At 36.0% G+C, this 26280-nt stretch overlaps 1 protein-coding gene across 1 annotated transcript in view; it reads right to left on the bottom strand.

The window, feature by feature from the left end:
* Nucleotides 1-520: 520 nt before the first annotated feature.
* OTOG (otogelin) overlaps nucleotides 521-26280 on the bottom strand; it is a 97702-nt gene continuing 71942 nt past the window's right edge. The window contains exons 38-55 of the mRNA XM_061464240.1: nucleotides 25540-25629; nucleotides 24987-25170; nucleotides 22009-22229; nucleotides 20967-21105; nucleotides 18674-18868; nucleotides 17562-17774; nucleotides 16657-16761; nucleotides 16168-16278; nucleotides 14868-14969; nucleotides 14313-14411; nucleotides 12496-12536; nucleotides 11302-11377; nucleotides 10190-10368; nucleotides 9319-9423; nucleotides 8764-8883; nucleotides 7376-7421; nucleotides 3404-3483; nucleotides 521-2186 (exon numbers count right to left, since the gene is read on the bottom strand). Coding sequence (XP_061320224.1) covers nucleotides 1986-2186; nucleotides 3404-3483; nucleotides 7376-7421; nucleotides 8764-8883; nucleotides 9319-9423; nucleotides 10190-10368; nucleotides 11302-11377; nucleotides 12496-12536; nucleotides 14313-14411; nucleotides 14868-14969; nucleotides 16168-16278; nucleotides 16657-16761; nucleotides 17562-17774; nucleotides 18674-18868; nucleotides 20967-21105; nucleotides 22009-22229; nucleotides 24987-25170; nucleotides 25540-25629 — 2307 coding nt within the window. The 3' untranslated portion in view covers nucleotides 521-1985. The remainder of the gene's footprint in view (nucleotides 2187-3403; nucleotides 3484-7375; nucleotides 7422-8763; nucleotides 8884-9318; nucleotides 9424-10189; nucleotides 10369-11301; nucleotides 11378-12495; nucleotides 12537-14312; nucleotides 14412-14867; nucleotides 14970-16167; nucleotides 16279-16656; nucleotides 16762-17561; nucleotides 17775-18673; nucleotides 18869-20966; nucleotides 21106-22008; nucleotides 22230-24986; nucleotides 25171-25539; nucleotides 25630-26280) is intronic.

Here is a 26280-nt window from a genome sequence, read left to right as displayed (position 1 = left end):
ACAGCTAATACCGCCTTGCTTGAGAGCAAAGGAAACTAAATGGGTAGGGACTGCGCATACCACAGTTAGATCTTAACAACTTACCTGGCCCTAAGTACTGCAGGGTAATCATCACTACACAACTATATTGTAAGAAAATGCCTACACTCGCTCAAAACAGTCTACTCACTGCAGTCAATCCTGAAAAAGCTTTTTAGGAAAAAAGCTGGGGAAAGGTACTGTGCAGAAATTTACCCCTTTCCCCAGTTTTTTCTGAGCAAACAGCCTATCTGACACTTGGTGTGAGAAATGTGTTGTTTTTGCTTTGATGAGCAATGATTTTCCAACTTTTGAATAAATTGACATATAGTTAAATTTTGCATTTTTGAGGATGAAAGTGAACTGCAAATAAATGAGAAAAGAGATACAAATTTCAAAAACACATGTGCAAGGTTTCTTTGTTGTAAGATCACCAGTACTCGTTATAGCAGCAAACCCTAAAATTAACCATGTGCACTGCTGAAAAAGAAATTACTAAACACTGTGTTGAATCACATGATAGTAAGCAGCTTTACCAATGATAACAAAATTAATTGTAACAAAATAAGACTTCCTGTTGTTTATTAGATATTGTAAGAATGAAATGTACAGTATACAAAATTAGAATCAAAAATGTTCACATGATTGATTTTAACAATACATTTTTCTTTGGATTAAATGCAGACAAGCAAATTTTTAAGAAGGTATGTTGGTATCTGTTTTCTATTATGGGATCTCAAGTATATCACTATGTGCTACCTACAATTTAAATCTACAAAATAAAAGCTACTGAATTTTTGCTGCATATTGGTGGCAATCATGGGAAAAGAATAAACAGCAACATTAGCTTAAAGAAGAAAAATGTTCATTACAACAAAATGTTAATTGTTGAAGTTCATAAGCAAAAACGCTTTTGAACTTTCAAACCTTAAAACTGTATATTTTCAATACCAAATACTTGCATAAGAAGGTACATTCTACTATTCTGGTGACCAAAACTTTCAACTTTTTCTTTTAGACAGACACATAATTCTGGTTTTCTTTTTCCTAATGAATTTTCACATCTTTAAAATTACTGCTAAGCAAAGTTCATTCTCCTACAAAACCAGTTTAAGTACGGTGTATTTCATAAGCAGAATGTTTTCATTTAAACATTCTATCTATAGAAAATATATGTATATTCTATAGAGAGAATATATAAAGGAATGTAAAATGGTTTTCATTTGTTAAATCTGTGTATTTTCACTTTGTGTCATATTGTTCAGCAGAAAGATAAAGTAAATACTAATGACTAATCTAGATAGTCTAACAATAACCTATCTGTTCATAAACTACATTTGCCATAATGCTTTTCACTGCGATACAAAATGTGCTAGAAAAACTGAAATTATTAACAGGGAATATTAAGTACAGTTATCAGTATTGACAATATTTCCCTGATTAAAAAAAAAATAAAATCTTTAATTGGATTTCTTATACATGCTTTACTTTGCAATAGGAATATGATTTAAACTGAAAATTCACCTCATGTTGTCCAAGCATTTTTTCTTAATAGGCACTGAATGTATTTGCACAATTGCAATTTATTCAAAATAGGGAACTGCTGCCAGATAAGTCGGTCAAAGAGTTAAAACAGGATTGGGTGCCTGACAAACTGTGGGCCAGCCTTCCAGAGCAAAATAGAGGGTCTTCTCACTCTTGTGGTATCTCTAACATAAATCATCTTTTAAGTTGGCACATATCACAAGAACTCTTAAGCAGTCCCTGTGAATGAACACAAAGACAAATCACAATACAAATAATGAAAAAAAAAATTCTGAAATTTAGAAGACTCCAAAAATATTTTTACTCTTTTAGCATTAAATTGGTAAAAGTAGGTGGATTTGGTATTATATTTTTAATAGATAAACTGTTCATATTTTCTTATACTGGGAACAGCTGGGCTTGCTGCTTTCTTTCAAGTTTTTTTAAGACCATTGGCAAGAACAATCTGTAGGCTCTTGGATTGAATAGCTGACCCAGGTTGAATTACTGGTGCAATACAATTGCACAGTTCGTCTTTGTAGTCCAAGCTCCCTGCAGCATTTGCAGAATCTTGCATATGTGTTGATGTTGTAGTTGTAAATGCTTGCAGAGGGGCACTTTCCATCACATGAAACAATGTTCACCTGGTAACAAACATGAATACTAATCAGCAAATTGAAGCAGTTAGGAGTTCGCAGTGAAGTTCAAAGATATGAGGCACCCATATCCAATGCAAAGCAGTGAAAAATTTGGAGTTATTTCTTCTACCCCTTAGGAAATCCCACAATATCTGAGTAATAAACTCTGAAGTATGTTGCACAAGTAGGTCATTTTATTGAGATGAATGACGACATTACCATCAATTTCAGTAACAGCGGATTTTGGCTGTTAACAGACACAAAGAAACAACTTCTGTTTTGGATTTTAAAGTATTCATAACAACATTAGCTTGAATATAGCACCAAACAGTCTGTCCAAAACTCCCTACAGTATTTATTTCAGTGATACACTGATGCAGTATTGTTATACTGGTAGCACTAAGGAGGAATATAAAAAGTCAATCCTTTGGAAAGGCAAAGGAAATTGTTATTAATGACAGCAAAATTGCAATACAGACTGTAACAGAAACAGTCATATAAACTGATAATTTTTGCAAGTGTAATAGTCGGGATTTGTATTTCTGTTCAATGAGACACTGAAACTAAATTTGCTGGCTGCTGAATGGTTTACTGTACAAAATGTACTCCCAGAGTAATTTCAGATGTTACGGCTGTTTCCCTGTTCTCTTTTATTACACTGTTCAAGGTGCTCTTACACATCTCGTATAAGATGCCTGTCTGTACCCTTGCTGCTGCTCACACTGCCTTACTGCCTGGACATTGTTGGTCTGCTCCTACAGTAAATCCTTCAGCAGATACGTAGATAGTGCCTCATTCTTTCTGCACATTTCACAGTATGCTTGTGCTACTCTCTAAAAAAATACAAACACCAAGCCTTCAGGACCCACGATTGTTTTCTTCATGAAGTTGGCATTTAAATACTTTCCCTAAACATATGAAAATTAAGCACATCTGCAGCCATTTTATCTGTTCTATGTCACTGAAAGTTACATTCAATTTGCATGTAGTAATTGCAAGATTTTGTATGCCTAAATGCATACAAAAGCAGAAGTCACATCCCCTTGTTCTTATTATTTGAGATGATTGCTGAGAGTGGAGTGTAACAGTAAAACAGCTCTATGAAACACAGAAACCTCTGTCTTGCTGAAATAAAGATGTAGACAATAGTGTTCCTTTTCTTCCTTTTTATTTCTCGTATTTTTCTATTGTATTAAAAAAAATTGTGATAGTTGTTTACTTACTGGTGTGTTACTCCTGCAGTCATTCTTGCGGATAGTCATCCTAACAGTCACCTTTTTGCAGAATTTTCCATCTTCCTTACCTGCAAAATGGGTATTGGTTGAAAAATATTAGCTCAAAATTCTAAGCATTTCAGTGACAAGAACACTCCTGAATGTTTTGTGGTGTCAAGAAACACAAAGAAGAAAATACCCAATACATTACTGCACGTACAAAACTCTGTCAAAGTGACATACATTGCATTGCTTTTAAACCATTAAAGTACCTCTGATATCTTCAATAACAATTATAAAAGGTTCATTCTTCACTCAGAAGCCTTTAAGAGAAAGTCCACTGTCTTTAAAAGAATACTGTAAAACTGATTGGTCACCACTGGGAGTTGGCTTGTTAATAATGTATAAAATGCATTTTCTATGAAATAACTGTAACAAGCTTTAATGGCAGCAGTTGCATTCCAGTGGCATAAACAAAGTTAAATCGAACACTTAACAGCAGAGCCTGATGAAGAATGGGGCATCAGATGCCTTTACATTTCTGTATGTGTTTATTAAATAAGAAAAAGAACACCAGCAATCAAATGATTTTTTTAATTTACATTTTATTAGTATTATTTCCATAACTTTTCTCACAGAACTATGTACAAAGCAAATGGATGAAATAAAGAAGATAAGAAATCAGTAAATGAAATGAGGAGTTAAACTTCGGAAGTGGATAATGATCCTCTGAAGAAAAGCAAAGTTTAGTGTAGAGTTCAGTTGTTAGAGAACAGAAAGCACAGTATCTTCTTATGATGATCCTCTCTGTGCGGAAGAAGCCATATCACATTGCAGACTGTAAGAGAAATGAATAGACCATTTCATTATAACAGCTTCCACGGGGTTCAACAGCAGATTTTGCACACTATTATGCAGTCCTACATGACTCTCCACTTGGAAAGCTGCATTTTCTTGCAGCCAAAAATCTCAAAGTTGTTAACAAAAAGTCAATACTGTTAGCTCCAGAAGAGCAAGGGCAATGAAAGGCTCATTGGCTTGACCAATACCCAATACTGAACTGTGGCAGAGGTTTATCACATCTTGATGTGCGATGTCCAGTTCCCTGCTCTAATCACTGTCAAACCAGGTAATACTGCTTCCCAAAGAGAAATATCTTTTGTGGTGGGTTTTTGGGTTTGTTTTTTTTTTTATTTTATTTTATTTAATATGTGAGCCTGCTACTTTTTCTAGACATAGCAGAGTTTCTAGAGCATGAAAGAAAGTACAGCGGTCAATCTTCTGGAAGCAAATAAACAAATACAATCAGAAATGGGTGACTACTGCTCGACTGTCATTGAACTTATGCTTTGGGAAAAAATTGAGGAAGGAGGGGGAAAAAATTGTTTTTGAAAATACAAACCTTATGACTATTGCATGTTTCTCACAGTCCTATTCATGTCCTTTCTTCTTTTACATCGTACATAGTGTGTAGGGTGGAGATTTCAGTGCAGCTATGGCTATGACTTCATCCAGGCCCTAGTAGAAGTACATCATCTCTCAAAGAAATAGATTAGAGCATATTTCCATGCATGTACTTTAGTGTCCAGTGGCTTTTAATGAGCTCTACAACATAATAAACTTTTCCATCAATAACCTTACAAAATATGTGAGCATCTTATACATGTTGTAATACAATGAGATTCTTTTCACAGTCTGTACAATTGAAAATCCTTGCTTTGTTTTTGGGTTGTCTTGTAACACTGCTGTCATCTAAAGTGATGTCAATATGCAAGAGTAGTATAGATTACTTACGACTCCTGGAGTCGTAAGTGTAATTTAATGAGGGACATATCAGTGATGTACAAAATTATTGTCGTATTTCTTACAGAAATATAGGGGGATGTTTTCACAAATGCCAAAACAATTGCACTCATTCCATGTTACAATTCAAAAAAATTAACACACTCTATTAGGAAGAACAAAGATAATCTCCAGCTTTTATGGAGTAAACACAGGGTAGTTATTTTCAGTATACTGTCCTAACTATGGATGGGAAAGAAATGAGTTGCTCTACTGTATATGCCACTGGAAGCAAAACTATACAATACATCATCAGTGAAAATGTTGCTTACAGAATAAGCTTTAACAAGCAAAGCCATCAGACTCAATGTTTTACAGCACCGTAAAACATTTTTAAACATGGCAGTTTTATACATGCAGCAAGCTAAAGACTACACGAGTGCTTACTACAACAGTACATTGTTGGCTAACAACAATGCACTGCCCACACAGTGCAAAATGAAAACCACAATAAAACCAAAATCTGAGCCACTCTGAACCATGAGCAGTTACACTACACTGCGGCTTTTGGCATAATTGGGTAACGTGAAACCTGACATTCCTATCAGGGAGTACATTGTTGGAAATCAACAATGATGCTGTTTGGATTGGTCCTACTTATTTCTAGGAAAATGTACCTGTGTAACAGCTAGCATAGGCTGTAGGTGTGACTGGACTAACAGAGAATGGGAGGAGCATTGACACTGAAGAACCTGGTAAGAATATTACATATTGAACAGAGTACATGTTACAGAGGATTCCCTATCAGTATGAAACATTTTGGAATTACTAGATTTTAGCATATTTGAGAAAAAAAATCAAGCTTTTCACAGGATCACAGAATGGCTGATGTTAGGACCTCTGATGGTCATTCGGTCCTACCTACCTGCTCAAGCAGGGATCACTGTGCCAGCAGCTCAAGACCATTTTCAGATACTATTTACATTAGTAAGCCTAATGTCAAAACCTATTGAGAACTGGCTACAGAACTAGGACAAGTGCTTGAAACACAGGTCCATCAGAGTGAAATCACATGAAGAGATATTACCATTCCCTCACAGTGATGAGGAGCAGGAAAAAAGCAGGTAAATCTTCCACAGTTTGTACTACAAAATGTAATACATAGTGATTAACACCAAAAAATACCTCCCACTCAGCAACATATATCCCATTGCAGTGACTGTGCACATGGTACCATATCTGGTAGTCACATCAAGTTCCATCGCACTCAGCAGGAGATACCTGCACTTTTTTCAATTCTCTCCCACAGTTTATCTCCTACTGTCTTTGGTTATTAGGTCACTACTCCAGCCTCTTGTGCAAACAAAGTGAGATATTTGCACCTTTTAAAAGATAGTACATTAGACTGTCCAGTATAAAATCTCCTTTATAATTATTTATAACATTGTCCACTTCAAGCATTTGATCTTAATTTCTTCAGGTTGGGTATCTGCCCCAGGCTAAGTGCTTCATGAAATCACCCAAAATGTTTCAGCTATGTACCAATATGTTAAGAAAAAATGTACTTATCTCTTGTTTATATTAAGGATTAGCATATTTGGAACCTACTCTGTAAGGAATATTTTATTTTCATTTTTTTCCAGAGAACCTTCATTAGCTTTCATGGATTATAGATCTTGGTAATCAATTAAGGGAGATTTTTTTTACTATAAATTCTTTTAAAAGATATTGCCTGAAAGCATCTGAACTATGTATACTAATGGACTCTAAGACTATATTACATTCAATCAATTATTGACAGTATCAACTTAGAAACTGCATAGATCAATCTTTTACTAAAGATATGAATGTAGATTAAGCATGTTTTAAGGTGCCTTTCAAAACACAGTATATTTTATTATACTAAAGCCGTAACTCGTATTTTGAGGAGTTTTACATAAGAACTACAAAATACTCAAGGTAGCAATTTTAGTGACTTGGCCAGCCACAATCATTTTCAGTGGAGTAAACCCTTTGATGTTAAACTGCTTTCTTCTGCTTTAACTCCACTAGTTTCACTAGTATTTACATGAGTAAAACTAAGAAAAGAATGGCCTTTGGGATTAGTGAATCAAGCTTTCATGCAGGAAAGAATTAACCTAGTTTCCAAGATAATAACAAATTAGACTTGTGAGGCAGGAAGTGTCATTAATCACTTACATGTTCTGCAGCATCCTTCTAAGAATGGCACAATATAGCCTCCAACCTGACCAAGAAAGAAATAAAGAGGAAAAAACTTGATTTTTTCTAACATTCATGCTGGTATACCTGCACTACTAGAAGTACCTTCCAGATAAAGCTTTGCAACTTTATTCAGACAAATGCTCACTCAGGTGAATGGATGAAATTTTGGCTGTAAATGATCTAACTTGACTGTTTTAGCACAAGTGAGTATTAAGTGGCTTTTACTGGGCACCATTATACATCACCAGCTATCAAAATAGCTCCCACATTTGGAGAGTGAATGACTGTGCTAAGTCCAACTCCATCATTCTGACTTCTTGTAGAGGCCATACTGACAAGGGCTGGGCGACAGAGCCTTGGGTGTCATGGTTTAGTGTGAGGTGTCCCTGCCCATGGCAGGGGGGGTGGAACTAGATGATCTTGAGGTCCTTTCCAGCCCTCACTATTCTATGATTCTATGACAATCACAAAAAAAAAAAAAAAGAAAAAAAAAGAAAAATCACAACCCCCCTGATTCTGAATTCAAAGCAGGAAGAAATCTCATCTAAATGAGAAGTTACCCACTCCCCATACAGGAGATCCATCTCTGCCTTCACTGATGTATCATGAAGCACTCCCCAAAGCACTGTGGGAAGAACAGCTTTTTCAAAAGCTCTCCCAAGGGTACATTGAAAAAGAGCTCAATTTTTTATACCCACATCAAAAAGCCTTTCACCTGCTACATAACTGAGAATTTCTGAAGAACCAATACATCATTATCTGCAAGGAAGAACTACACCCAGACAGTTTCTTTAGATCTGTTCTCTGCTTATGCACCATTATTCATTAAGAAAAGTATCCTCCCATTCACATGTAAATGTAGAGTTAAAGAAAGTAATATGAGATGTGGCCTGCCCACATTTTCTGACATTTAGTCTAATCTCATTTTGCAAATTCAAATAGAGCTTTAGCTTCTGCTGCAAAACTAGTCCACAAAACTTTGTCTCACTGTGGAAAATATTTTCCTGATATTCAATTGTGACAAATCAAATTGCTATACACAGAAAATCAGTTAGAAAGGAAAAGTCCAAGCCAGAAAATCATCCAAGTTCAGACAGCTGTATGAGGATTATTTTGGCATTACAAGCCTCTATGAAAAGAAGTATTTTCTGAGGTTAAGAAGAGGTCTCTCAGCTGTGTAACTTGGAAGTCTGGTGGCACACTATCTGTGTATAGTTAAAGCCTCTCACCTTTGAATGTCTGGGCAAAAATGCGGGCATTGCAAGGATTTATAAATTCTCCCTTCTTCCAGTAAAAACATCTTTTGTCAGTGTTAATCTTTTCATGCAACCATAAATCATGCAAAAAATGTATCAAACACTGACCTTCATACATTCAGTTTCATTAAAGGGCGGGCAGCCAACTGAAGAGGAAACCGGAACTGGCCCTATTGCTGTGTTAATGCATTCATATCTGATGCAGTTTGAAATCCAAACAGTACCAGGCTGTTAAAAAATTGTAAAATAGAAACCTTACTCAGCAACTTAGCAAAAAAAGTACTATGAGTATTTATAACACAATTCCATTGAACGTGATCTTGTCTGAATCAAAAGTAATAATTATGGCAATATATAATTTAGAGTCATGCTAAAGTTCTGTTGAAATACTCAACTTAAAAGTCCGTTAAATAGAAAATGTTAAACAGATTCTAAAATAATCAAGTTGATGATAATTCTCTGCTATATCAAATCCCTTAATCTTCATAGACAAGTATATGATTGGCTCTCCAAGAAATTAATGTTGTGCACATGCAAAACTATTCCTAGTATTTTGCCTAACAAATCTCTTCTTTGCACATTTTATGTGGCAACATATGTACAGTATCACATACTTTTTTCTTACTTCTAAATATTTTGAGGGAGTAAGACGTATAGACTTACCTTAAAATTGGAAACTGTGCCATTACTGAAAATATGGAGACAAGACAAGTTCTTACAGCTACCACAGCAAGTTGATAAATCTTTTGGAGGCTGATAGACTTGGTTCTGCCAAAATCAAATAGGTTATTCCTTGTATGAGACTGTCTTGCAGCTTAACATTTATTACTGCAGTGGGCAAATTTACTTTTTTTTTTTTTATCTGATTTTAGGGATTTTTTTTACATAACTTTCAAATCACATAGTTTACATTTGTACACACTGTACGTTCATGATACCTTTATAAAATACCTTTGATGTTAGTTGAAGCAAATGGGGAGAAGTTCCAACTCTGAGAGAATGAACTGGTCTTACTATCATTTTCAAATGTTAAGACTACAGCTTCAAGAACCACTGAAATTTTTACTTTCTACACATTAGAAATCAAGTAAGTACATAACTAGAGAGTCATCTATATAATATATTCCCATGGCAATCATACTTTGTAAAAAGACAACCTATCATTTGCTTATTTTATAAAGCTGTTTTCACCACATTTAGAATTCTTGTTTTATTTATAATTACTCGCTTCCTAATTCCGATTGTGCTAATGTCTGCCATTAGTTTGTATCAGTTTGTGAATACAGCTGAAGTAATACAAGGATGCAGTGGGGCAGTGTACTGTGTACTTTAGTTTCTGTAAGATTTACATGGGGGGGGGGAAGTGAAGGGAGTGAGACATTCATAAACTTCCATCAGAAACGCAGTAGCATAGAGGTAGACCTCACGATTACTCTTTCCATCTTGTTCCTATGACTGTAGCTACTCAACAAACACAAATGAAATTTAAGAGCACCCGTCCCAATATACATATCGACAATTCTGAATTTCTTACAGGTTTGCACTTGACATCACAATCTATTGAAGTCTGGTTTATTCGGTAGTATTTGGTAGAGGGATCAATCACATTAGTACAATGATAAATTTGGCAAATGCCATCTGTGCCATGCTCCACGATTGTCTGTCCAGGAAGCAGCACACCTCTCTCATTACTCAGGCAAACTTTGTCTGTCACTACAAAAAACCACAAAAATAAACAGCGTGATCAGGACAATCAATTTGGTATCAAAACTCTGTTAAAAAATGTTTTAAACAGTAAAACAGGAATGCAAAAAGCTCCCCTGCCTCTTTAACAATTATGGGTCAGGTTTGCATATATAAATGTTTAATAGCAGTCTAATGCTTCACTACAATTACCAAATTACTTCAAACAGAACCATGCATGTAATCTAAATATATATGTAATATTGTATTAGCTGAACCACCATAGTGACAGTGCATGCTTCTTCAACTGATTTGTAAGTCTACTTATGATAAGAAATGTATTTAAGAAATATCTGTTTCTCCCCAATGATTACTGAGGGCACAGAGGATAATTAGCTCAGAAGTATACATCTTTGCTGTAGAAATCTAGACAAGGACAATCCTAACTCTGTTGGCCAACTGGGTTCGCCACAGGAATTATTCTTTCCTGAATTTTCACAGATCTTATTTGGCATATTTTAAGATGAATTTGCATGGTGCTGAATACTATTCTTGATCTTGTAAAGCACATAACCATGCCACCAGCTCCTGAGAAGTCCCATAATGGGGACATACACTCGACATTGAGTGTATGTTTTAGTTTCTTGCTGGAGTCCTTACTTCAGCTGAGCAAAACGGAGGCTGCTGAGTCAACACCACTCAATTTGCCCAAAATGCTGCTATTTCCCTGCACAGACCTCCTGCTGCAGGGACTGATTGATAGAATACAACAACAGGCCATAATCAACCAAGTATTTAGCTGGAGCTCTTATTTTGTTGCCTTTTCCTACACTATTTCTGAATTATGTCAGTCAACCCTTTCCTCCTCTGTACATACTCAAAGTGAACATCTGATTTATAATTACTAATATACCTTAGTACTTGAAAGGGTATTTATTTGAATTAAATAATTTTCCAACTTACCGCATTTATACTTAACACAGTTACAGATATTTTCTGTACTGTTCTGAAACTGATCATCTCTCTGAAGTTTCTGCCCCTAAGTGTATAAAAGAAGAAGAAAAAAAAAAGGTAAGTGAAACAACAGTGTTGTCTTATCTGTGTGATCTTTTTCTTTAAAACACTTTTGAGTCAGGATTTGAATAGCACTATCTCTTGCCCCTAGAAACCTATTTTGAATCCATTTTCATCAGCCACAGGGACGCTTAATTTGGCAATGACAACCAAATGGGAATTCATTTTTTTTTACACCTGAAAAAGAGGAATTGGTGTTGGTGTCAGTACAGCAGACATTTAGGACAGAAAAGACTATGGGAGGCCAAAAAATAAATGAAGTGGCTTGCTTTTGTACAGAAATATCCCTGAAGTGTATTCTTTCATGTAATATCTTGATAGAAATAGTATTACAATAGCACAAATGTACTTTTGTTTTCCTTTTATTATTTATATGTATGCATATTAAAATTTTTCTCCTAATTTTCTGCAAGTCCTGATTCCTTATGCCCATCTATGAAATGAAAGTACTAATAACAACCTTGCTTACAAATATTTTGAATTTCTTCTATAAAAATAAATTCTATTTGCATTTCCTTCCTAGGACTCCAAATCATAATTTTTGTTATTTACTCTCATTTAAATATTATTTTCTCCATAAAATAATGACAAACAAAAAGTATACCCAGTAATGACCAAGAACCTAACCCAGCAATGATAATAAGTACTTTTGCAACGCAGAACAAGTCACAATGAAACACAGTTTCTGCTTTGTCAGTGGTCTGAGTGCATGATATATCCTAACATACTCCCTATAACAAATAATATTAACAAAACACTGATGCTTTAAAAGCATTTACTTCTGACCCTTTTAAAAAAAAAATTCATCCTCTGCTGCACAAAAGCAGTTTCATCCTACAAATACTTCAGGGCAGGATATGGTCATAAAAAACTCCAGAAATATCAATGCTATACTGCCATTTTATTCTGCAAGATATTTAAACTTAACTAGCTTCTTAAAAATGGATATATCTTCTTGTAAAGCAATAAAAAGGAGAATGACATGGCATTTCATATTTCACTGATAAAACTATTACTAAGATGCTGAGAAATAGATTTATTAAGAAATTAAGTAAAAAATACTGACAAAGATTAATTTCATACCAGTTTGCACTGAGGTTTGGGGATTGTTTCACATGCACATTCTAAAACAAAATACAATAACAGAAACAACAGTTTAGAAAGTTATATGCTATTTGCTTAAAACAGAGCATCAAAGAGAGTAGAAAAATCCAGATTTACAAGTCATCACTGAAGAAATTCTGCTGGTTTTTGAAATATACCCATCTGGGGAATTCAGAATTACGTTTGATTTCTATTCCATCCTGAAAAATAATATCAGCTTCTATGACCACCTTTACTTATTACAACTATTTACAGCATTGCATAAACTGCAATCCACCTGAGCGCATTGAAAAAAAACATGATCATTCTAGTTCCTAGTCTCCTTGAAGTGACAATTATTACAATCAATATAAAGCAATGGAGAATTTTGTTTAAGGCATCACAGAGATGTATGATACATTACAGTCTTTCTAAACTGACAAATTCCTGACCTGTGAGCCTTAGGTGTTTTTGCTGGTTTGTTTTGTTGTTGTTTTTTTTTTTTTGTCTTTTTTTTTTTTTTTTATTGGCTTGAGGGGGGGATGGGGGGATGGGGAGGTTAGCCATAAATAATTAACTAATTGTGATGGGATAGAAAATAAAAGTAGAGGCTTGTGGGTTGAGGTAAGGACAGGGAGAGATCACTCACAAATTACTGTCACTGACTTGACTTGGGGAAATGAGTTTATTACCAATCAAATTAGAGTAGAATAATAATTAACAAAACCAGATCTTAAAACACCTACCCCCACCCCTCCCTTCTTCTCAGACTTCTGAATTTCTCTACCTCCTCCCCACAGTGGGAAAGGGAATAGGGATTGTGGTCAGTTCTTCACAGTAGCTCTGCCACTCCTTCCTCCTCAGGTGAGGACTCCTCACTCTTCCCCTGCTCCATCGTGGGGACCCTCCCTTAGGAGGCAATTCTCCATGAACTTCTCTAATGTGAGTCTTCCCACAGGCTGAGGTTCTTCATGAACTGCTCCAGTGTAGGTCCTTTCCATGGCGTGCAGTCCTTCAGGAGCAGACTGCTTCAGTGTGGGTGCCGCCCCCCCCCCCCCAAGGTCACAAGTCCTGCCAGGCTCCAGGGCTTCCTACAGGGTCACAGCCTCCCTTCGGGCATCCTGATCTGGTGTGGGGTCCTCCATGGTCTGCAGGTGGATATCTGCTCCACCATGGACCTCCATGGGATGCAGGGCGCAGCCTGCCTCACCATGGTCTGCACCAAGGGCTGTAGGGGAATCTCTGATCCAGTGCCTGGAGCACCTCCTCACCTCCTGCACCAACATGGGTGTCTCCAGAGTTCTTTTGTGTATTCTCACTCCTCTTTTTGGCTGCAATTGCTGCCCTGCTGACATTTTTTCCCCCTCTTAAACACATTATTCCAGAGGCGCTATACTGTCACTGATGGGCTCAGCCTTGGTCAGCAGTGGCTCCATCTTTGAGTGTCTGCCATTGACTCTAACTGACATGGAGAAAGCTTCCAGCACCTTCTCACAGAAGCCACTCCTGTAACTTCTCTCCTACCAAAACCTTGCCATGCAACCCCAATACACTAACTCTTACAAAATTTTCAAAACGATAAATGACCCAGTTGGAACAGGCAAATCCTACAATATACTATCACCCATGTGAAGCAAGAAAAAAACAGAACAGGCAGATTAAGAAGTTCTGTAACATGAGATGACTTTTCCATATAATTTGTTCATGAACAGATCACAATGGTAAAGTTGGCTGAAATAAGACTTAAACCCAAGAGTCCAAAGCTCTTGTCAGTGACTTCTTGTCTAATTAACTAAAATGAAAATCAATCGCTTTACCACATGTCCGAAAGGGGCAGCATTTCTCTGGGCTCCACACCTCCACCAAAGACATGCCTAGCATACATTTGAATTCAGGACAACGATGTATTTCACAAACTAAAATTAAAGAAAAGAAAGTCCAATAAACACAAGTTTGTCATATTTTGACAAACGAAAATATGAATCAAGAGATAGCAAATTACTTATTCATAGTAAATACTTTTAGAAAATATTGAAAAGACAATAATCTAAATGTAAACTTTAGCCATAATAGTAGCGTGGAGTACAACCACTCTAGGCAATATTTAAAACAATTATAAATCTCTGTAATTTGTGGCCTGAAAGTATTCATTTTTCTTTATGATACAGATATTGAGAGAATGCTTTAGGCACATGATAAAGATATTACCTTTAAAGATATTACCTTTAAAATCTTTCAAGACTACAGATGATAGCATGCTTATATGCACAAGTAGAACTATCTCTTTGAGCCACCATTTTTGGCACTGAACATCCACACTACAAAATTTCACATGCTCTCTATTACTTAAAATATCAAAATTAATAACTTACTACAGTGGTATGTAGGGCAACACCGCTCTGTAGTGTTGCCATCCACAATAAGAACTTCTCCTTCTTGACATTTGGGTATTTGATCAGAGCAAGCCCCGCATGCTGGAAAAAACAAGTATTTAAAAACACAGGAAGAAATTTTACCACTTCCTAGGAAGCATGCCCATAATTTTGTCACAAACACACATGAAAGAGAACAGAGATGCTCTGCATTCTTTCCTTATAGCCCTAAACAAGAGGCTAGTTTTAGTACAGCTTCCCTTTTCTTTGTCTCCTACTATAAAGAACACACTATTTGTGAGATGGATCACAACAAATAGGATTTTCTTTGCCTTTCTGTTACGAAAAATTTTGCTAGGTTTTCTCTCCTACCAAGTCATACTGTTGGTTTCAGGAATGTACTTCTGCTTGAATCATAGGATCTTTGATTCCCAGTAAGAGGGATCTTCTGCGATTCCTGTGTCAATCTCCTACTTGAACACATATGAAAACCACAGTAGGTACTTTCTGATATGCGCAGTGCAAAGACTCATTGTATCAAAAAAGAGACAGAAGGATGCTATGCAGACAACGAGGCGCCAAACACAGCACATCACTGTCACATGATCAAAGTAACCCCCTGATTATTGTAAATAGCAGAAGTGTAACTCAAGTTTTCTATTACTGCTCATGCTCAAATTTTTTGCACACGGAAGAGCTAATCAAGATGTTGGCCTTATTGATTCACAGGTATCTATTGGCAAAACTGCAAAACCAGAGTAAATTCAATAGGACCTCATTATAACATTATTATCAGAAAATCCATATGGTAACATCAGAACTATACTGATGCTAAAGTGCAATTTTATTATTGAATTCAGTCTTAGGCCAAACCACAAAGGGACTGAACAAATTTGTATAATAGTCTCATATGGGATATTTACCACTGAGTAAGATGGGCCACAGCTGATACAAAAGGATATAGGAAGCAAGAACATATACAACTTCAGCCTTTTTTCAGATAAAATGTCCATGCACAGTACAGGGACAGTCTCTCAAAGGCCCTCAACTACCTCATCCATGGACTCCACCACCACTCAAGACCCAACTACTCAGTTGCACAAAGCTGTCTTGTGACTCTTGGTGATTGTTGCCATTTCTTATGTTTTACAAAATTAATGTCCTTTTTTTTAACCACTTTCAAGCCTTACTATGTTGGGAGAGCGAAAGGAAGTATAAGGAGCCTTAATTAGCAAGATAGTAGCGGACATCATTGCATACGTAAAAACACTTATAGTCTCAAACAGCCAGGATACTGTACCACATATATAGGAAATGCAGCAGGTACTCTCCACCCGAGCAGCAATTAGCGTTTGATCATCTCGACAGCTTGGCATCTGCTCCACTGGTCCACATTTTGCTGGATCGCATTCTGAAAAAAGGTACAAGAGATGTATTTCTATATAGGAAATATGGCATTCCTCCTTTGCTATGCTATATCCTTAAAAAACGGCAGTGCAGAGCAGAGATACGACAAAGATGTTTTCAAAAAATGTTTACCTTGTATTGCAAGAGAGCAAAGACACATTTTTGCCTGACCAATACACACATCATTCATCTGCTTCATCATTCTATCTGCTCAAAGAGAGGCACAGACCAACCCTGAGCTTTTAGATGAAAGAGAATTTGATAAATGGCCATATTAACAATGAGTCTACACTAACTACCCTTTTGCTTCAAAGTTGAGCTGTTTAATTTACTGAGTATCTTTTACAGGATGAATTTTCTCATCTTTTGAAAAGAAACCTACCACAAACATAGTTCGGACAACAGGATTCTTCACTGTAGTAAGTGACCAGCTTTTCCAAGCCATTACACTCAGGGATTAAGTATTCACAGAGGCTCTGATTACAAACTGTTATGAAAAGGGAAAGAAAAAACAAGAAACCTTCTAAACTATCTTATGATTTTATAAGTTTAGTAGAGCAATGGCAAGCAGTATTTGCAGTTTGATAACCCAAATCTCCAAATAACAGCATGCATATGAAAACCACAAGAAGCCAGCAAAAACCCCTGAGCCAGTATTCAGAAGTGTCTGGCTCTGCAACACTCTCCATGGAGGCAAAGTTAAACTAGAGCTGAGTCTTTGTGAGAATATAAAGTAAAATATAATAAAATAAAAAAGTATAACATATGAAATATCCCATGGAAAAGTCACTGCAACATCATCCCAGGTGGTCAAAATATGAAAACTGCTTGCAATTTTTTCATAAAGATGGACTTTCTAATCTAAATAAGGATTATAAAAAAAAAGAAGTTTTATAACTTTTATAACTGCTCACTTTGTAAATTAGATAAATAATCATCTGATCCTTTTTTTCTTGGAATTAGGTGCATCATTTATTTGTATTTGGATATTAAAAATAAATCAGTAGCCTGTACAGCCGAAACACAGTTCATATCCAGATAAACACAGTGCTATTTCAGTTTTTACAACTCTTGTCCCCAACCTTTACCATTCTCCCAAAACCTTGCTATTGAGGATACTGAGCCAAATAATACAAAGTTTTTACAGTTTTCTACATAATCTGTAAATTCAAATCCAAGTTTTTCATTCACCTCAAAAGTAGGATGTGTAACAAGAAAACAAACTTCAAAGAAAGGATATCTGCAAATTCCATCAGGCAGCATTCATAATTATTGAGGCATACTTACTACAGATCTGCTGAGGACAACATGTCTCATCACTAGGAACAAGCAAGGCGACTTCTGCAAATCGCTGACAGTGTAAATTGTGGATATCTGAACAGTCGTACTCCACTGGAACTATGGTCTCACTGTCAACACATTTTTGCATACAGCATCCGCTCAAAGAAGTTTTCCAGATCTCACCTACTGCATGAGGTGCTCCTGAGCTATCTGTACAAGCTAGATCAAGACAACAGAAAATGGAAGTAATTCCTTTTTACTTTAAATTTTGACCACCATTTTCTTCCACAGTGGGTGTGGATCTATGAAGTATAAAAATCTCAGAGCATTAAAGGCATCACCTATCCCCATCATCCCACAAAAAAAAATGAAAGAGGAGACAATCTGAGACTAAGTTTGTTTGAGAAAGCAAGACACTCAATATCCCCCAGAGGATCAAGGCCTCCACTTTGTTTTGTGTCACCCCTGCAAGGCTAGTCACTTAAAACCCCTATCCAGTCCTTCGTTTTTAAACCAGTGATCTGAAAATAAGTTACTTTTTCATTTCACACACATCAAAACTATTATTAATTTACAGAGCTTTATGCAATCTGATTTATAATAAACTGCATCTTTAAAGTTCATGTAGTTAGTGTTAAGTGTTAGTCCAATTGGTCCATAATTTGATATGTTCAGGCAGAATTGTAACGAAAATAAATATCAACGCTGGCAGAAAGAACAGAGGGCATATACATGTATTATTCAAAATGTGTAATTAACTCTTGCCGCATGTCTTTTGAATGCCATTTACTTTTGACAGGTTGGACCCTTGGCAAAGGGCTAAGAGAAAAGAAGGTCAAACCAACATAAGTAGAACACTAGGAGTGCATAAACATAAGTAAAAACTTTGATTTTAAAAAGCATCCTCTAGCTGAGAGAAGGTGAGCAAAATTCTGTGTCATAAGGACATTCCTTGATTGTTCATGTGTACAGTTTAAGTTTACTGACTACCTAAAGTCCTCAACTGAATGACATATGCAGAACCCATACAACATCAGGCCAGAACTCAACTTATTAGTAATCAAGTATCTGACCACCAACTTGCAGATAATAAAGAAGAAAATCACATCCAAATATACCACATTTTTCTTCAGGAATACAGACAGCAGTGTGAGCTCGGTGAAGGATGGTCCCTCCAGCACAGATGCAGCCTTCTGTCAACAGTGAGCAGGAGTCTGAGTCCAGAGAAACAACCTCGTTATTCTGACAACTATCTGGAACTTCACAGGCAGCTATACATGCCCGATAGGAGAAGTTTTCAGAGCAGGGGAAGGCTAGGAAGGAAATAAACAAATCACTCATTCTGAAATTGTAATCACATGAGGCAATACCTAAGAGAAGACACTATTGCATTCTTGTCAGTTTCCTGTGCTTGCCAATTCACTCGGATCTACCAGCCTAAAACATGGATGCAGACCAGTTACCTTCTACAGGACAAATTCAAACAAAAGGAACTTGCATGCGCTTTTACTCCTCTTCTTGTAGTAACATTCTCATTAGGCTTCAGTTTGCATTTTGGCAGTAGAGTTATCAAATCATGCATCAGTGTTGATGTAAAGTAATTTAAACTTCAAAACATTTGTAAGTTAGACTACATGGGTTAATAATGCAGTGTTCTGATTCATTCTGAATGCTTTACAGTGGCTAAAGAAAAAGCAGTAATTAGTAAAGGGGAAAGGTTTGTTAATTACAAAAATTTATATGTAAAAGAAAATGTAGCAATTTTTACCACAAAATAATAAAGAATGGGATCAATTATTTACTATGTTTAATAGATATCCACATTAATTAATCCCTTCTGTGTGATTTTTAAGTCAAAGAACACAGTTAAATTTTACATTCTTTACTAATGTAAATTCATTGGCATGTTATGACTACATACAGAAATAAAAAAAAAAGCATCTCATTTTGATTTAGCTTTTGTTGTTGAAAACTTAACATGATTTTTCATTGGTTCAAAACTGTGATTAAAGCTGCATAAATATGGCTACATGATTATGACTACATATGCCAACATGATTATGACTACATATGCCAACTCTATGACTACAAATGCCACAGTGTGGTTGTGTGGAAGACCAAAATATATTATATTCATCATTTAATGATGCTTAAATTATACAGCAATGTCATCTGGGATCATGGTAATGAGAAAAAGTCCAGTTTACAACAGGTCTGTCTGCTCAAAAATAAAGTTCCACTTTGGACTTCAAAGATTAATTGGGAGAGGAGGCTGATTTTATCCACCTCCTCCCTACTAAAAATGGCCGTAATGCTCTACAGAAAATGTATTACAGCCCTGTAAATACAGGAACTCGGACTTTTAAAAATCATTGCATATCAAGTCAACATTTAATGACCACAAAATCCACACGCGGCTTCATGGTTCTTCCTTACTGGGCACGCACCACCAGAGGTCACTGTGGTACAAGAGTGACGTGTCCCTTCACAACGAATTTACATATATATTTTGTAATATCTCTTTTTAAACAGTTATTTTCTAATAAAATCCATACAAACTAATTTTTTTTTTTTAATTGACTGTTTTTAAGTTTTAGACTCTGTAACTATTTGCAGGGCCTTACAACATGCCTGCACACAGTCTGCACATGCATACACACCTCATACCACTTCAAAACAGACATCACTTACGATTTATATGTACGGTGAGTTCTCTTAGTTTTGGAGACCACATTTCATCAATAAGTCTTTCCTTTTTCATCACTGTATCGGGCTTTTCCTCAGTGATCATTGACAGCATAAAGTGATGCTGCAATCCACGTTTTCTATTCACTGACAACTACAAATCACATTTGGCCTTACATTTTACTATGCTGCTATGGGAGGTGACTTCCACCAGGATACTTTAGCTCTCAGATTTTACTCCTTACCTTCCATCTGTTATCAAAGGTGTTTAATTTCTCTAATGCTTTTGCCAAAGGCATAGCTTTCTGCAGCAGCAGCAAGCAGATATCACCAATTCAAAGCACCACAGAACTTGCTTTCTGCGTCTTCCTCCCTTCCACAAACAATTCTGGGTTTTTAGGTTTTATCAGTGGAAAGTGGCTAAGGGAAATGAACACTACATTGCGAGTGAGAAGATTTGGCTTCTACATTTAAGTACAAAATAAGCCAGAGGTAGGCTTCTGAGCAAGATTACTTTTTCCATTTATGAAATGGCTATAATGATCCTGATACCTTTTGCACACTGCCCTCAATTGTATCATAAAAAAAAATCGCTGAATTTATCAAGTCAATCATGACTTCCAAAGTACATGAGGACTCAAGGAGTATTTTCAACTTACAGTAGCTTTATATTAGGCAAATTTTGTCTCTGAACACTAGAGGTACACATATATGCAGAATACTTACGACAGTAATCAGAGCTCCTCCATTCTATACAAATATTAAATTTGTTGCACATTGCCACATAGGCAGCTAGAGAAATGCATGGACTTCGAATGTACTCAGTGTCTTGAACCCATATATCACAGAATAGCTCAGGTGGAACCTAACAAAGAAAAAATAAAAAATATTGCACCTTCATTCAGACCCTGCTACGTAGGAAAAAGACTGACCTTTTAAAATATCAGCTACAAAAAATGAAGCCAAAAGTTCTTGGTTCATAGTAAGTGAGAGGTCATCAGGCTTCATTGGTATACAAAGAGAATCTACCAGTATTTAAAAGGCTTCCCAAATGGTGACTTCCTTATACTCTGCAGTTTCATTTCTTAGAATTGCCAAAGCTAGAGATAATACAGTTTTCCCAATAGAAGGCATGATTACTCATAGTTCCTTGTCCTTCCTTACCTCTGTATTTGTCTATTTTTGGCCTCCTCTTCATCAAACTCAACAATATACTAAAGGTGAAATGGTAAATGCACTCACATGATCACAAATGAATACTTTATTTGCACACTGCAAGTTTGTTATTTTCTTTAGGTTTGCTTTAAACAGTCTGTTCTACCCTCTCATCTCTCTAGGCTGGAACTCCCTGTCTCTAGAGCCCTTGAGAATGCAGGCTCTCAAATTACCTATTGCAACTTGGAACTACTTAAATTACAGAAAGCTTAAGGATGAATGAAATCCTAAAAGTATTTTATTTTACTTTGCTCTACATTATATTGATACAAGTGAATTATCTGGGACTGATTTATAAATTAGATGGTATTGTCAAAATTAACAAAGATATATAAATGTATTCTGAAAGTGTGAGTTGCATATTGTAAATTTCCCACTAAGCTGCCACTCTCTTCAGTATCTTTTACCTTGCAACTGTAGATACAAAAAAAGTATATATTTCATTCCATAAATGTGGTTGCATGTAGTTTAACATTAATGAATTTATGAAGTATACAAAAACATCAGAACTGCATCTCTCTTGAAGTGTAAGCTTCTGAAATAGTTAACATACATAAGGATGACAGCTGCTGAAGGTCTGGTTCAACACCATTCTTAAGCACTCTGAGCAGTCCATGACTGAGCAATTAGTTTCCTGATGCCTGTCTTCTCCAACATACTTTAACGTGTCTGGCACTTGCCAGCTGTCTATAAAAGTCGTTGGAGCATCACTTTTGCTTAAAACTGTCCTGTTAGGTAGCATCAGATCGTTTTCCAAGCTTCTATCACAAACCCCTGTGTATGATCAGAAGGAAAAAGCAGGTTAACACTGAATGGTTCATTCTGAAGTATGTTTGAAGTGGCATATTCAAAGAAATAAATAGCTTATAAAAAACTTTTATAACATGACATTATCACAACCCATAACAGATGCAGAAAGTTCTTCGGAGTATCACAAAATACAAAAAATTCAGACAAGTTAAGCAAAGCAAAAGTAAAGATGCATCTATAAATGGAAATACATTCCATATCAAAGAGCTGTTCAGATAGCCCAGCTATGGCACACAAACATCACCTCTCAGTTGCACAAGCACTAGATAAAAATGTAGTTTTAAAAATGTTACAAAGCACTTTTGTGTAACTGTAAATGTTATCAGAAAAGGGAACTCCCATAAAAATGCCAAGATACTCATCTGATACTGCAGAAATCTTGTACTATTCTACTTATGCTTCTGAGCAGTCTTAAGCATCTATTGGCTTAAAAGCTACTATAAAAGTGCATCTTTTGTCACTTCCAGGTATAAGTATATTATTATCCAGGTATATTATCCCTCAGCAGGGGAATAAAACCCAAACCTTTTCTGTATTCAGTTCTCAGAAGGCAGCATATCATTTTATTCCTGCTTAAACTAAGGTAGTTGGCAACACTTTGGAACAAAGGAAGCAATGTAAAACATGGAGAATTACTTTTGTCAACACAGAGCATCCAGGTATTACAGTAGTCTCCTCTGGAAGTCCTTTAAGAGTCCGCAGGTATAAAAATGCAGTCACTGATTCTTTCTTCGTAATTGTTATTTCTGAGACTTTTCTATCAGACTTCTAGACTGTTTTCTTCTGGTATCCCCACAACCTTGAATGGCAACTCTAAATTTTTATCTGTTCAAAAACTAGTTGTGGTTTTAATACTTTTCTAGAGAAGTGGTCTGGTTAGCATTTTCAAATTTCTTGATCACAAGAACAAGCCATTGACAATCAGTGATACAGCAATAGGCATTTAGAAAGCAAAACATCTTTTGAAACTGTAACCATTATTCTATCAGAAATATTTCTGGGTGAACTTCCTGAGGTTGTGAGTCTATGCAATGCAAATAGGAAGATCTTGATGGTTCTGAGAGACTTCAAAGGATTGCTATCTTGTCTGGGATAGCTTTTTTCACTTCTCTTACTTTTTGACGATGAGATTTAGCACAGCAAAACTAAGGCTTCACTTTTGGCTTAGTAGGACATGATTGCAGCTAAAACTGACATGCTTGAGCTCTCTTTCACCAGTTTTGCTATGGAGATGTCCACATTACCTTTCCACATCCCTGATCTCCCACACCAGCTCTTCACCAGTTGCCATGTTTTCCCAAACTTTCCATTGTAAAAGATACTGTTGTCTTTGACACAGACCATTCCAAGGTATACTTTTGCTATAGAACAGTAGTGATGTCTTCAGTTTTATCATTTCCATGAAGTTTAGAAAACGGGATCTACCAGTACTGCAGTTCAGTTAAAAAACATCTACGAAAGCTCAAATAAAAGATGCAGACTAACACAGACTGCACAGGAGATGAGGGTAGACTAATTTACCCTGAAAAGATGTAGTACAACCAGCTCTTTAAAGCTGGCTCCAGACATCACTGTACAGACAGACTTACGCAGAGAATCCCAATCAGTGATAAATACCAGAAAAATACAGCACATTCTCTGAAGAAGTTGTACTTGGAACACCAGCCACAGAAATGTGTTGTGCTCTAGCTAAAGCACCTTGTAAACCAGGAATGTAATTCTCCCAGTTCTCGCTATCACAATAATCAAACAGGTAAAGGCAAAAGAAATTTTCACAGTAACTTGAATCAGGCTTACTATAAAATACTGTTCTTAATAATAAGAATTAGCCAAAAAGAGCAAGAATGACTTTGAAAGCAAAAGTTAAGGCAAACTATAGTTAATAATCTAATTTCAAAATCACAGTAAATTCAAACTCTCTTCCTTTGTGAGAATCACATTACTGTCTGCAGGACTTGGAACTGGACTGAGCTGTCACTGGTATCTGATACTGAGCTACAGGCATTTGCCCTTTCTGAAACTGGAAAGATATCCACTGTAATTATATGAACTCTGCAACCCTGGTTTCTAGCTTCAATTTACATCAGATAAATTTACAGATTCAGATGTCACAGTAGGGATTTATATCAACAAGTATATGCTTGTAAAAACCATAGCACCAGCAACTTATTCAAGGCTGTGCTTTTTAGAAAAAAAAGAAACTAGGTAAAACTACTGAGCAATCCTAACAGAATCAAAATGAGGGTATTTAACCCATTAATATTAAGAAATTAATTCTGAACTATTTCCTCCAACAGATAAATTAAGATTAGCTCTCTCAAGTAACATTTCCTGTGAATTCTGACCTTTAGAAACTGAAAATAGCACATACCGCTTTCTATCAGATGGATATCAAAAACTAAACCTGCAAATTACCATATTTGACATTATGGACTTATGCCTGTCTCACTTATTTGGGCTTGGTTACAGCAATCATGCCTATGATCCAAACAGGTTACAGACAGAAACAACACTATGGGTAAAAAGTGACTACATGGATAGGTATCAAACATGATTTCAGCAATTATCAAAATTAATAATAGTTTAATTTTAACAATATTATAATCTTTAATAACTCTTTTTTTGGCCCAGATCATGCAAAAGATAGTTTATATAATTAGGAATGTGCCTCCTTAGCAAAGCATGTGAATGCCTTTATTTCTTGCACTACTCTATACTTACCACATAGTCCCAAAGCTCTTGGTTCCCTGGTACTATTAAACTCAATAATCATCACACCTGTGTTGTGAAACCACTGAATTCTGATTTTTGTTGGGGTTTCAACCGCATACTTGAAGCCCGAATCCTCCACTTTGTATCCATATTGTCTAACAGTAGGCCAGGCAAATCTGGAATTTACTGTAATCTAAAATACACACCAAAAACAGGTTACCAAGTGCTGTAGGTAGAACAACTGAGGCCAGATTCTCAACAGTTTAGGAATCTAACTCATAACTAATTTCAGCAACAGTCAGGCTCACCTTCTAAAAAATAATATAGGTACTGAAGAGACTAACGGTTTGTGTGCTTCACTCTGACTTGCCTCATTAACTGCCTTTGTATCACAGTTTGACCCTTTGAATTTACTAGCAGTTTATTAAATTACAAAGTTGGAACCATGAATTATATGATCTGCTGTATCATACTCTAATTTTTGGTATACAAATAAAGCGGCAGTTGATTACAGAAGTTGCTATCTAAAAGGCAAAGAAAAACAAACCCTCAAAATACTTACTTTTCTACTTAAACGATTGATAATAATTTGGTTTGACACGTAGGTTAGATTCAACATTGCCAGGCACAAAGAAGTTGAATTTGAATTTCTCTGTGGAGAAAGCAAAAATACATAAACCATAGTCACAATGTGCAAAATTTTTATACATTAGTTGCTTACTGGTTTTGCGTATTGGGACAGTAAAAGGTTTTAGGGGGTATGGTTTTAAGAGGAGAAAACTGCTGCTGATTGCAGTTTCAAGTCTGAACTACAAACTTCAGCTGGATAGCAATATTGAAAAATAAACAAAAACAGTATGATCTCATTGTGTTCAGCAACTGTGTTGTTATCACTTGATTTTGAAATTACAACAGAAATAAAGATTTTCAGGAAAAGAAATACAGTGGACTAGCTACTTAGATACCAAAAAAATGAACGTGTCTGAAGGTGAGCAAGGCTGATACTGGGAATAATGATATTATATATGTACAGAATTAATGGAACAGAAATACATGCGTACTTCCTGATCTACAGGGCACTGAACAAAACAGAAAGAGCTGAATCCAACAGGAAAACAAATCTGAAAGACAGATGTCCTTATTGACATCAATCATACTGAGCTTCTGGAATTAATTCCCATAAGGTATTACTTCAGACCAAACTTTGCAAAGGACATTTATATAGACATCGAGATTACCTAGTTTTTATATGGGAAAGTGGAGTTTCAAGAGTTTTGTAAAGGCTCACAAGAAATTAACTCTT

The sequence above is a fragment of the Pezoporus flaviventris genome, unplaced genomic scaffold, assembly GCF_033815535.1.
Source record: "Pezoporus flaviventris isolate CSIRO_AGI_PZ_B2104156 unplaced genomic scaffold, CSIRO_AGI_Pfla_v1 ptg000036l, whole genome shotgun sequence".
NCBI lineage: Eukaryota > Metazoa > Chordata > Aves > Psittaciformes > Psittacidae > Pezoporus > Pezoporus flaviventris.
This window is presented reverse-complemented; position numbering and strand designations above follow the sequence as displayed.